The following is a 12,833-nucleotide window of genomic DNA, read 5'->3' on the forward strand; positions in this document are numbered from 1 at the left end:
TAAAAAGTATAAAATACCATGGTCATAATGAACTTTAGAAGAAAAAGTTTATTTTGTTTCTGTGTTCGTATGTGTTTGTGTGTGTGTGCATACCTGAGGCAAGGTTCTAACATAACTAGGCCTTGTCTTCCTTATGTACTTCATATACCAAGTACAGATGTGGACACACACACACACACACACACACACACACACACACACACACACACAGTATACAAACATATACAAAGCACATTGGTGGTGTAACAGGAACACAAATACACACGCACACATACAGAATGTTTTTAAAATGGTTCAAATATGTGCTTAAGTACTCAGATCTAGCATGTAAGTTGATGCCTTTCTGCTTTTTGTTCCCGCATACAGTTTTGATTACATAAACCACAGCCTTCTCAGGAAACCTTTGTTTGGTATTGGGAATTCAAAGTTATGTAAATGTAATAAAATAAATGGATGCCTCGTGCGCATCTAGTTTGACACTGACTTGGATAACTATATACTTAGGAATAGGAAAGCAGAATTCCATAGAAATGATAACTGTTTGCATTGAATTTCTTTTTTTTTTCCGGACCTGGGGACCGAACCCAGGGCCTTGCGCTTGCTAGCCAAGCGCTTTACCACTGAGCTAAATCCCCAACCCCTGAATTTCTTATAATTACTTCAAAATGTTAAGGTTGATGGTGGGTGGGGCTTCATGTCTGAGGTCTCTTTTCTCTTTCAACCATATTCGCCCTTCAGAACAAAAACTGACATCAGACAACAAACAACTAACTAAGGAGAGGACAAAACAGAATGTAAGCATGGTGTCTGTGCATGAGTCCTACAACATAGTCTCACCTCCCTAAATTTTTCACCTGAAGCTCTATGTTTATTTTTTTGTTTGTTTCTTTATTTTTTTTGTTTTGTTTTGTTTTTTTGAAACCAGATGACTTTCTGTACAAACCTGTGTTAAAAGGGAACAAGGAGCAAGAACCATTCAAGGGAAGCCATGTAGAGTGGTTCTCATGACCTCCCATGTGTCACAAGCTCCCCGCAACACATTTTCCATTACATGTTAGGCACAAGTACTTATTTCCAAGTGACTACAATTTTAAAAGGATCAATTGTTTGAGACAAATTAAAATACACTGTTCTATACAAGCAAACACTTCCACAACTTTCCAGGACTTGTAGAAAGGAAACCCCAGTGTGGATGTAAACCCACAAGACCTAGGGAACCCCTCATACTCATAGCCTCATGTTTCTTTTTTTAATGTTTCTTTTATAAATGCAGGCTTTCATACTAGTCACACTATCTACCCACTCAAAGCAGCTTCTGCTTGATCACTGAGTAGATAAATAGTACATATGATAAAGTATGGAACATAGTACTAATAATACCAGAAACATAACATTTTATGTCAAATCAAGTTAAATGTGAGCTAAATAAAATTTTTATATGTGTATTTTGATTAACATTCCAAACCACTAACACTGTGCCCCATGTAAATAATACTGTGGGGAGAAGAACTAGACAATGCTCCATGTTTCCCAGGCTAGACCCATTTGATAGTTAAGGATGGCCTTCAACTCCCAATCTTTCTTCCTCTACAATGCAGGTACTGGAGTTAAAACTGATACCAGGATGCAAATATAAGTGATAGATTCCTATAATGATAGTAATAATAATTGAAAGAGCTTGATATGATTTAAAATTTTAAATTATAATCTTAAGGGTCTCCTAAAACTCATGTTTGACTAATGAATGAAATATTTTCAACCAAACCAGTATTTTTCCTATGCTTTAAAAAGGTTACTTTAATGTGTTTATGATGAATAACACATAATTACAGTTTTAATCAGGTTGGGGCCTTCAAATAAAGATAAATAAGTGTTAAAACCAAAAATGAACCCTAAAAATTAAGTTACTGTCCCGTCCACTGTGATATCATCAACAGAAAACAAAAGTAATGGCATTAACACCATGTGTCTTACCATTCACTTGGAAGATGTGTGTCTGATGGACATCTTCATAGCCATCGGCATAGCAGGTATAATTTCCCATATGAACTGTGGTAACCTTGGTGATATACAAGGACCCATCATCGCCAAAGTCCTACAGAAAGGAAATAAATTATAGAGTTTCTTTCTCAGTAAATCACTTATTTTCAGGAGCAAAATAAATATATTAAACATTTTTAAAGAATGTAAATTGTCAATGTAAACTTAACAGATATCAACCTATCTTACTATTCAATATATATATATATATACATATATCCTTTAAAAGTGAACATTCACTGATAAATATAAGTATTTTTATTTAAATATATAAATTAGCTGATTGCTAGTGTCATTTATACTTTGAATTTTAGATTAATAAATACCTACTGAGAATTTTTTATAATTAAAAATAAATTACTATTTATACCTTTAGACTTAAAATTATCCACTGTTTTTATATTACTTAGAAATATAAATATCAAAAAAGCTATTAGATCAGTATGTTTGCCATGAAATTAGCTATAGCCATATACCAGAATAGAATATTTTGTGCCATTTCAATTTATTTGAGGAATCATGGAGATTAAATCATGACCTTGTTTGAACTATCCATGAACTCTAACACAGTATTAAACACTCAGCCATGATTTAATTTTAAAGGTCATAATATACTGGCCATTTGAATAAATATCTATGCTACTTGATGCTTAGGAGAACAAATGCATAACCATTCCTGGGGAAACATATTAAATACTCACTACTGTTTATCACAACTGAATCCAAGTCTTAGCCTTAGCACTGCAGGGTACAAACAAGAAAATCTCCTTTCTATAAATCAATGTGTGTAAGGCAGAAAATTGACAAATCTAATTTTCATTTCTTTGGAAAAATGGCTCTTATAATCTGCAGAATCTTTATTAAAACTTGACTGCTGAACTCTGAGAAAGTGCCTGTTTGTGGGTATTTTGATCTCACTTCCTTCTCTCTCTCTCACATTTCCATGAAGACTTTTGAATCAACAGCCTGCCCTGTGTTCTTTGTGAACTTCACCATCTTCACAGATTAGAAGAAAATCTCTGGAGAATCAGTCTACTGTCATGAAAATATTATATTTTCATGACTGTGCTTCAATTAAACAAATCACAGGGTCACTCTGTATAACAGTTCTAGCCCATAGTCCTTTTAAAAAGAAATCAAAGAAAAATTTTGTCATATTATTTTCTTGAGCATAGTTAATAGTGTGAGATCTCAATGGGTTGAAAAACAACTTTAAAAGCTCTACTGGAGAATAGGACAGCACCATACCAACTGACACTTGAGTTTTGACAAAATAGAATTACACACTGAATAAAAGAAAGAATCTTCAACTAATGGAACATGCCAAATTTGATGGGAACAAGTTAAGGGATGCAAATAGATCCATATGTATCACATTTGACAAAACTCAAGCCCAGAAAGATCAGCGACATTGATACAAAATCTAATAAAAGAGTAACTGCCTAAAATTAGCCTTGACACCATTGATGCAGGCAGAGGCTTTCTGAAGAGAACACTGGTAGCAACAACACTAAGAACAAAACTTAATTTATGCCATGCTTGTTGGGTTAATACAATCCGTGAAGTATTTTGAGATCAAACATATGCTACCTCCAATTTTTTTTTTATTTCTGAAGATTTTTTATGTGAATTTTAGGATGTTATTTTCTATTTTTATAAAAAAATGCTTTTGGTCTTCTTATGAGGATTACTTTAAATTGTTTCATTTCTTTAGGTAAAACAGACTTTGCGAAAATATGAATTATTCCAATATGTGAACAATGGATGTCGTTTTAACTGGTTATTGCTCACGATTGCTTCTGTAATTCTCTTAATGAAATAATTCACTTCATTAACTATCTGTTTTACATTTTTAACAAAAATATCCCAACTGTTTTCTTCCCCTCTATATGTTTTAATAAATTTTGTACGACATCATTTGAGCTTTTTTTAGACCTCTCTCTACTCCTCCTAGAATTTCAGGAAGAAAGCAGATTCCTCACGGAGGCTCCTGGAGTCTCTACATCTCTGTGTGTGTTGATTCCTTTAAAGTTAAAGAACAGGTTTTATAGCAGGGAGTTTGGAGCAGTAAGTACAATCTTCCCTACTTCAGTTGTCTCAAATGCTTCTCTCTAATAATTTTCTGCTATACAAGTTTGCAGGAACACTTAATGGGTTCAGCAACTGTTTAATAAGATAATTTTCATGAGGAGATGAATTATCAATATGCATGTACTCACAACAAATGGGAAGTCATGCTTAGACCCCGTGACTTTCGGTACACTTCTACCTATGGCCAAAAATGACAGCATTGCGCTATCTCCGTGTCTTGCTGTACCTTAAAATTCCATCCTGTAAGCCTCTAGAAATGAATTGAATTTGTTTGCTTTGTTAAATTATCATAAAATGAATCTCAATGTAATGTTTTATTAAAGACTTAAAAATAAATAAGTAAAAGATCAGTTGGACCTCACAACATTGAAAATCTTCTGCATGGCAAACAACAGCATTATTAGTATAAAGTGGCATGATACACAAAAAACTATTTACCAATTACACATCCCATTGAGGGTGAATATGTAAAATATACATAACTAAAAGACTGGACATTAAGAAGTCAAATAACCTAAGGAAACTTGGGTACAGAAGTAAGCATAAAGTTCATAAAAATAAATACTCATGTCTGGGAAACATTTAAAATTTTTTAAACATCATGAATAAATCACAAAAATTCAAATCAATCTATTTTGATTCTTCATTTTACACCAGTCAGAATGCTAAGATCCATTTAAAAAAATTGACCGCTCATAAAGTGGATAAATTACTGGACTGAAAACTTCTGCACTGGCCTTTCTTCAGGACGCTGTAAATAACTCTCTCTCAAGATCCACCCACATCATTCTTTGGCATATACCTCCAAAGGACTCTACCTACAGCTAGAGACATTTGTTTATCCATGATCCTTGATACTCTATTTATGACAACTAATAATTGGAAACAGCTTCTATGCCTATAAGGAAGTGAATGAATACAGAAAACCAACTCATTCTGAGTGAGTTAACCCAAACTCAAAAAGACAAATGCAGTGAGTGAACTCTTACGTGTGGATATTTGTTTTTAAACCTTTGAGAAGCAGACCATAATCCATCTCACCACAGAGTTTGTTATAAAGAACTAGTGTGAAGGGTATGGTGTTCCAAGGAAGGGGAAATTGATTACATAATTATGGAGAGACAGGGGATGGACAGAAATGGGAGGGTGAAAGATCCAGTAGACAGAAGAAAGGGATAAGAAAAGGAATCCAGGGAAGAAAACTAGCAAATACTAAGGAACACTTATTTAATGGGTCGTAGGGAAACCTATTGCACAGAAGCCATAAATAAATAAATAAATAAAATATATATATATATATATATATATATATGAAAATATCTAAATGGAATCACCAAATAATGGGTCAGACAAAGCCCTAACCATCTAACAAGCCAGCCTTTTTTCTCCCATCAAGTGAAACTTCAGTTGCCAGGAATACATGACATCTAATTGAGCATCTAATCAAGCTCTTGCCAAAGGAATGTCATAAGAATAAAAAAACAAACAAACAAACAAACAAAAACACGCAGGCTACTGTTACCATTATTGTTTGTTCCCCACTACCTGATGGTAAGGACCTATTGCTGAAAATGGCACACAATTCTAAATATGAAAAAGTCAAGCTGGTTTTAAGTGAAGCTTTCACCCCTACTGAATAATGATTTTTAGTATAGGAAGGTACCTTTGAGTGCTCCCAACAGAAAAAGTTAATCACCAAACCAGCTACAAATCTGGTGATCTAAGTGGATTTTGCGTGACCAACAATGTGGGAGTAACCAACCACTACCTGATGGGAATTGACAGCCACTGGACCTAGTCCATATACACTTCAAGGTCTTCAGATACCTGGCAGAGAATGCAAGCTTAACAGTATGGTCAGAAAAACTAATCACTTTTTGCAGGAAAAAATGGCCAGAATGTCTACTAGCTCTTTATATTTTTAATTTTAACTCCTGTACTATGGAATGTCTGGGTCCCCTTGGAGGGATATCTGAGTCTATGAAAACTGCATCTGCTGGCTGTTGACACCTTCACTTAGCTTTACATCATTTCAAGCATATTTAGAAAAGAAGTGGCTGAAAAGGGGAGAGCAAACACTGATAAACTGGGGCTGCTCTTGGAGCCCAGCCTCCCACTTGAATCATGTTAGCAGCAAGTCAGCTTGGTCTGTGCCAGCTGCCCTGGAAAAGGTCAGAAGCTTCTCAGCCTCTCCACTAAGAAAGCAGATAGCTACAAAATATTTGTGCCCGGGTAAACTGGATTCCACAGGTAAGAGGGAATTTCTCTCTTAAAAGTACAGCTAAAATTAAATAACAGAAGAGAAAAAAACTTCTGTCTCTCAGTTTTAAACGGGTAAATATATGTGGCCATTACATGTTTAATTCTGAACAATCTTAAATATATAAGGTTACTATGTTTGCATATCTTGTTTAGAAAATATTAATTTATAGTTTATGGTCTATGGTTAATAATGTATAATATCTGTAACAAAAAGATAGTTTAAAACAACTCAGGGCTAAAGGCATTCTGGGCAACAGCACATGGCATGAACCAACCAAGGTCTCTAAAGATACTTTTAAATTGGGATAATATTTTTATGCAATTTCTGTTCTAGAAATCAGATGTATAAAAGATAAAAATTAAACCACTGAACTGAGAAACGGACCCCGTTGAAGGAATCAGAGAAAGGACTGGAAAGAGCTTGAAGGGCTCGAGACCCCATATGAACAACAATGCCAACCAACCAGACTTCCAGGACTAAGCCACTACCTAAAGACTATACATGGACTGACCCTGGACTCTGACTTCATAGGTAGTAATGAATATCCTAAACAAGAGCACCAGTGGAAGGGGGAAGCCCTGGGTCCTGCAAAGACTGAACCTCCAGTGAACTAAATTTTTGGGGGGAGGGCAGCAATGGGGGGAGTATGGGGTGGGGTGCACCCATAAAGAATGGGAGGGAGAGGGATTTGGGGGATATTTGCCCGGAAACCGGGAAAGGGAATAACACTCGAAATATAAATAAGAAATACTCAAGTTAATAAAGATGAAAAAATATGACAAAAAATTAAAAATGTTTGTTTATTGAGGTATTGATACTGCACTTCCATGTTTTCATATGCAGGAGTCAGGCAAACTTTTTGGTAATGCACTTGGCATTGATTTTATAGGTACCGAATTGTTTAAACTATTAACATTAGCATTGTCTTCTAAAAATTATGATTAAACATATATAAAACTATGGGACATGTTAAAATTTATTAAATGATTAAAATGCCTTCGTTAGTTTATGACGGTTACCATGAAGGAAAACTTACTCAACAACAGCAATCAGGTTATAAACCTATGAAGGGGAGACGATTATGATAAATAGGACTGAGGCAAACCCTATTTAAATGATTATGGATTTGATGAGAGAAATAATATATATATAACAGAAATTTTTATTTAAAAAGTACTACTATCAAATAAATAATGCAATGTAATGTCAACTAGATATGCATGCCTGATGTTTTCTGTTATAGACTGAAGGGATAAAATAATAGGCAAATAATAGTGTTAAGAATCACTGGCTCTTAGAATCTACCTTCTCCCTTTCAGTTTGCCTGAGCTGTGCCCAGGTTCCTGCACCCCCTCCTTTCAGCTTAAGGAGCAGATCACATCCAAGGCCCTTGTTAATCATTTTTGTCCTGACACTGGCTTCAACTTAAACTTAATCAAACGGGAAACAGTTAGTTCTCTGATGGCGTATCATAAAAAGGTTAAATAAAAAAGTTCCTGGCCTCTTTATGGCCTATGCTCATGATTTTAAAAGTTTTATTTTAATACTCAAAGAGCTTCAATACAGAATTATGATTTGTAAGGTTCAAACCTAATAGGCTTTAGTCTCATAAAACTACTATAATGAAGAAATACTAGTTATTAGTCAGTCACCTTATAAATAAGTATATCCTTAATATATTCAGAATTGCATTAAAGTTATACTAAGTACTGATATAGTTAATTGCAAAGTTAAAGATTTATTTGGTCTCTTATGTTTATAAGAAATAGGTTGAAACAGCTAAGAAAAGACAAACTTGCTTAACTCAAAAATGCTAAGTAGTAGTAGCCCTCAAAGCAGTCAAAGAACTGTGGAGTATGGCGTTTAATATGTTTAAAATTACTATGAAAGACAGAGACAAAAAAACCTAACACCCCCCAAGCTCTCTAACAGAAGGGCACAAAGACAAAAACCACCACCAGGATTGCAGTACACTAACCATTCGGAGTAACTGCCCCAATGTCTGCCCTGTGTCAAGGCTTAGCCTAAACTGTGAATGAATAAAAGATTCCAGGATTTCAATATAATTTTAAATACCAATGTACATCCTTTTGTTAACTAATGATTTGCTTTTTATGTTGTACATATATATATATGTATATGGTTTTATATATATATATATGTATGTATATGGTTTTATATATATGGTTATTTATATATGTATATATATGGTTTCATTACTTTCTTTTTTAATGGGTTTTCTGTGTTTCTTATGTTTCTTGTTTCTTTCATTTTTTTTGCTTATTTTCTGTTTCTTTTTTTTCTGTTCATTTTCTTTAAAAAAAGAAGGCATAGGGTTAGATGAGGTGGGTATTGGATTGGAAGTGAGACAAAACTATGATGATTATATATTTATAAGAAAATCTATTTTCAATAAAATCTTTTAATGGGACAGGTTATCAATGAGCAGTATAAAAATAAAAACATACTATATTGGTCCTTAATTCTTTGGTTATTATGTGCTAGACATTGTTGTTAACATTTTTCAAACATACATTTCAAATCTAGAGAACATAGTTTATTAAAATCCTCCCACTATATAGGAAGTGACAGATATTAAGATGACAATATGTTCCCTAGTTATGTTTGGCTCCTAATTGGTGCTTTTAAACCGGAAATAGATTGGAGAGAATCCAAAGTTTTATCTCTACATGCCACACCACATTGCCTTCCGTCTGAAGCGTTAAATAAAAAACAAAGAAGATAGTTAAGACACAGATAAGGAAGTTTTGCCCACTGCTGCGGTGTTTCCAAGGCCCATGTGTTCCAAATTTGGTGTTCAGTGAGAGTTGGGAATGTCATATAGACTCAATGAACTGGGTGGGAACTGATGGGTTATGTTACAGTCAAAGGAGGTGTTGCCTTTCAGTGTGGTGAGATCCCTCTCAGGGGACTGCTGCGTTTTCTGAAAACTAAGTTGCTTATAGAAAAAGAAACCTGCCACCATATGTGGCTGGAGTCATGGATCCCTCCATTTGTACTCATTGGTTGGTGTTTTAGTGCCTGGGAGCTCTGGTGGGGTCAGGAGTTGAGGTGGGACTGGGTGGGTGGGAGGGTGAGCATCTTCAGAGAAGCAGGGGAAGGGGTAGGGGGTATGGGAGAGGGGAGAAAGAGGAGAGCATATGAAATGTAAATAAATAAAATATGCAAGAAAAATTTAAAAAATGAATAAAAAGAAGTAGAAACTGACTCTTAGTTTTCTGCTCTTAACAGGTTAAGTGATTGTTGCCCCTCACATAGCCCTTGACCATTGTAATCCAACAATGAGGTCCTCAACAGAGCAAAGTTAAAGTCACTGTTATGTCCTTGGATTCTCAGAACTCTGAGAATGGTTAACAATAACACCCTTCTCTACAGCATATATCAGTAGTTAATGTTTTTATAGTGTCAAAAGTTAACTAGAGCCTAGTGCACTTTCCAAGAATTGGTTACCTATTCATTCTTCCCCATTTTGACTTTAACTTTGGCACCTTCAGGGTCATCTTCAATTTTCAAATGTGTTAATCATGTTAATTCGTGTACAGTATCTATGACTGTAACCTGAGTAATTACCTTTACCCATTTTTATAAAACATCATTGGATCACACCTGTGTGCAAAGAATATTTTCACTTCAAATTGTGATTTTCAAAAAAATCATTATGTCTTTAAGATGCTATGGATCCCCGTGACATTCCTATTTTTTAAGCAGGCTCCAAAAGCATGTGTGGTACATTGAAAACTTTATCTCTGTTTGTGTTATATGCATTTCTACTACAAATAGTTTCACCCAATTACAGATTGATTGAAATCAAGAAAATCACTTCAGAAGTATTGAACCTGGGACTGACAGAGACAAACAATGTTTTAAACAGACACAGTCAGTGTGGGCACTATGGCCCAGCATTTAAAGAAGCTTGCCTGCTGGTCTAGTTATTGAAGTCCCATCCCAAGTATCTGAATATAGGTAAGGAGAGCCCTAAGGTCCTAAAGCCGTCAAATGTGTCTTCTTACAATGAATTATACAACAGCAGCAATAGCCAGTCATATTAACATTAGAAATAAGAGACAGGGAGTAAATGGAAGGAGGAGAACACTGAAGGAGGAAAGAGAGAAGAGCATGAGGGGACAGTCAGGAGCAAAAAGGGAACTGTCCTGACCAGGATAAACACATGGTACACTGGCGACCAAACTAGAATATTTCCAAAAGTACAAGGTGAAGTCCAAATATCACACTATCATATGATATAATCTTATTCATACATTATTTCTACAACTTCCTGAAGTAACTGATGCTGTTACAGAGGAAGTCTCATGAATTATGCATTGGACAAGAAGCTTGGAGCTGCAGCCAATAATACCTGCTAAAACTCACTCCTAACAGACTTCCATTAAAAATGAGGCTTCTTGGTTTTTTTTTTTCAACAACAGAAATCCATGAGAGAACAATTTTAAAAGGTGAAGACCGTCATAAGGAAATGGTGCTCATGTAGTTGGCTTTTACAAATTTTAACAGGAGAGAAACAAAGTTTTATAAGACTTTAGTGAGAAATATTAAAGCTAAACATTAAAGCTTGCAGAGGAAAAGCAGAGAACAATTACTGTTGATCAAAAATGTCTTACATCTGGTGTGGACAAAATACACATATATATGGGATATGCATATAAATGCAACTCATCATATAGAAGCTAAGGCACAGAAACCAGATCAGAACAAACTTCTTCTTCTTCTGGTAAAAAATATTTAAAATGCTAAAAGAAAAGATATTTCTGTTTTTTATGGTAATGTTATATACACACATATTAAGCTCTACATAAATTTTGAAAGTGTACTGTAACAGTTTTTCTGAAATTATACTTTTCATATATATATATATATATATATATATATATATATATATATATATATATATCTTAATATGGACAAGTGTTTCTTGTATGTATTTATCTGTATAGCATCCTGAGCCCCTGTCTCTGGTTCCTGACTATCTTTCGAGTTTTGTAAGGTGTTAGAAGTGTGGTTTTGGAGTCATTAAAATGTAATCACTTATCATTATTATGTTGAAAAGTGTTTACTTACAGTGTCTTATTCCAGTTTGAGCAAACCTATAATATGAAATTTCATTTAGCTAAAAAAAATATTCTCCTTTCTAAATTAGAATATACATGACCCATGCTAATTGTCTGTCCATCTTTTCTTTTGTTGTTTTCCCAAATGCAAACAAAAGTTTATATCTACAGCCTTTTTCAATATATAACTATACAAAACATTAATTACAGAACAGATTTTTCCTAGTAATTCAAATTTTAATATTCCATCTCTACTTTGAATATAATAAACATTCTCTAAATTATCATTTCAAGTGGTATGTGGTATTTTTATTAAAAAATATAGAAATTCATCCTTGAAAGAATCCATTTAAGAGGTCTCATTTTACAAACAAAAATGTTGAAATATACTGATGCATAACTTGGTCTAAGTAACCAAACTTGGTCCCAGATGAGTCAATTTCTCTTCAGTTCTTAACATACTTTTTCCTCTGCAGATTCGCAATTAATTTTAACCTTACATAAGTTTACCTTTTGCTGTTTTACATTGGCATCTTTACCTTCTTAGTGTCACAATCTCTAATCTTTCAGAGAATTATACTCTTAGGACTTTTCAAATCTAAATCATCCCCCTGAGCTGTGTGGTTTTGTTGCTAAGCTTTTGTTGAGAGTTATGTTCTGAGAACAGACACTTTGTTTCCAAGAACCAAATCATGTCCTCATTCTGAATTTTATTATGTTGCCACAGTCTACCAGCCAATAGATACTGGGTAACTATTTTTATATATGGTAAATCTTTATGTGCTCATTCATAATTACAAAGTAGCTTCACAAACTAATGTCCAGGAAAAGTTGACAGGAAAAACATATAGTATATTCTGTTCGATTATGGTTCATGTTTTGTTGAAAACAATGGAAGCAGAGAACAAGATATGCAATACAGTCCCAAACTTCTGAGAATTTTTATGGCAATTCCACTCTGACTACAGTGAGTTAATCAAGTAAGAGTAATATTTAAAAATTAAACAACCGAATGATGATAAGCACTGATCAGAGCCTACAAGGAAACATGTTCCAGTGTGGTTATTCTGACTATAACAGTTGTATATATGACCTGTATTTCTTCCTTAGCATTGTTTAGCTAGTTCTAATAGATGAGATAAACCCAATTTGTTCAAAAATAATTTCTAAATGTAGTGTTAGATTTCTTTTTATATTATGATTCCCCATGAATTTCTAAATTGCTACCAAACATTATACTTCAAATGTTCTTTTCTATGCAAAAAACCTCACTTCAATTATACCAATATTAAACTAGTTCTCTTTTTAATTCGATTATTATACTAGGCTTTCACATTGCCTTATAATGAAAA

At 34.1% G+C, this 12,833-nt stretch overlaps 1 protein-coding gene across 1 annotated transcript in view; it reads right to left on the reverse strand.

Annotated features, from left to right (window-relative positions):
• Fstl5 (follistatin like 5) overlaps window positions 1–12,833 on the reverse strand; it is a 586,654-nt gene that overhangs the window by 159,730 nt on the left and 414,091 nt on the right. The window contains exon 4 of the mRNA XM_032896952.1: window positions 1,975–2,095. Within this exon, the coding sequence (XP_032752843.1) occupies window positions 1,975–2,095 (121 nt within the window). The remainder of the gene's footprint in view (window positions 1–1,974; window positions 2,096–12,833) is intronic.

Source organism: Rattus rattus, chromosome 3, assembly GCF_011064425.1.
Source record: "Rattus rattus isolate New Zealand chromosome 3, Rrattus_CSIRO_v1, whole genome shotgun sequence".
Taxonomy (NCBI): Eukaryota; Metazoa; Chordata; class Mammalia; order Rodentia; family Muridae; genus Rattus; species Rattus rattus.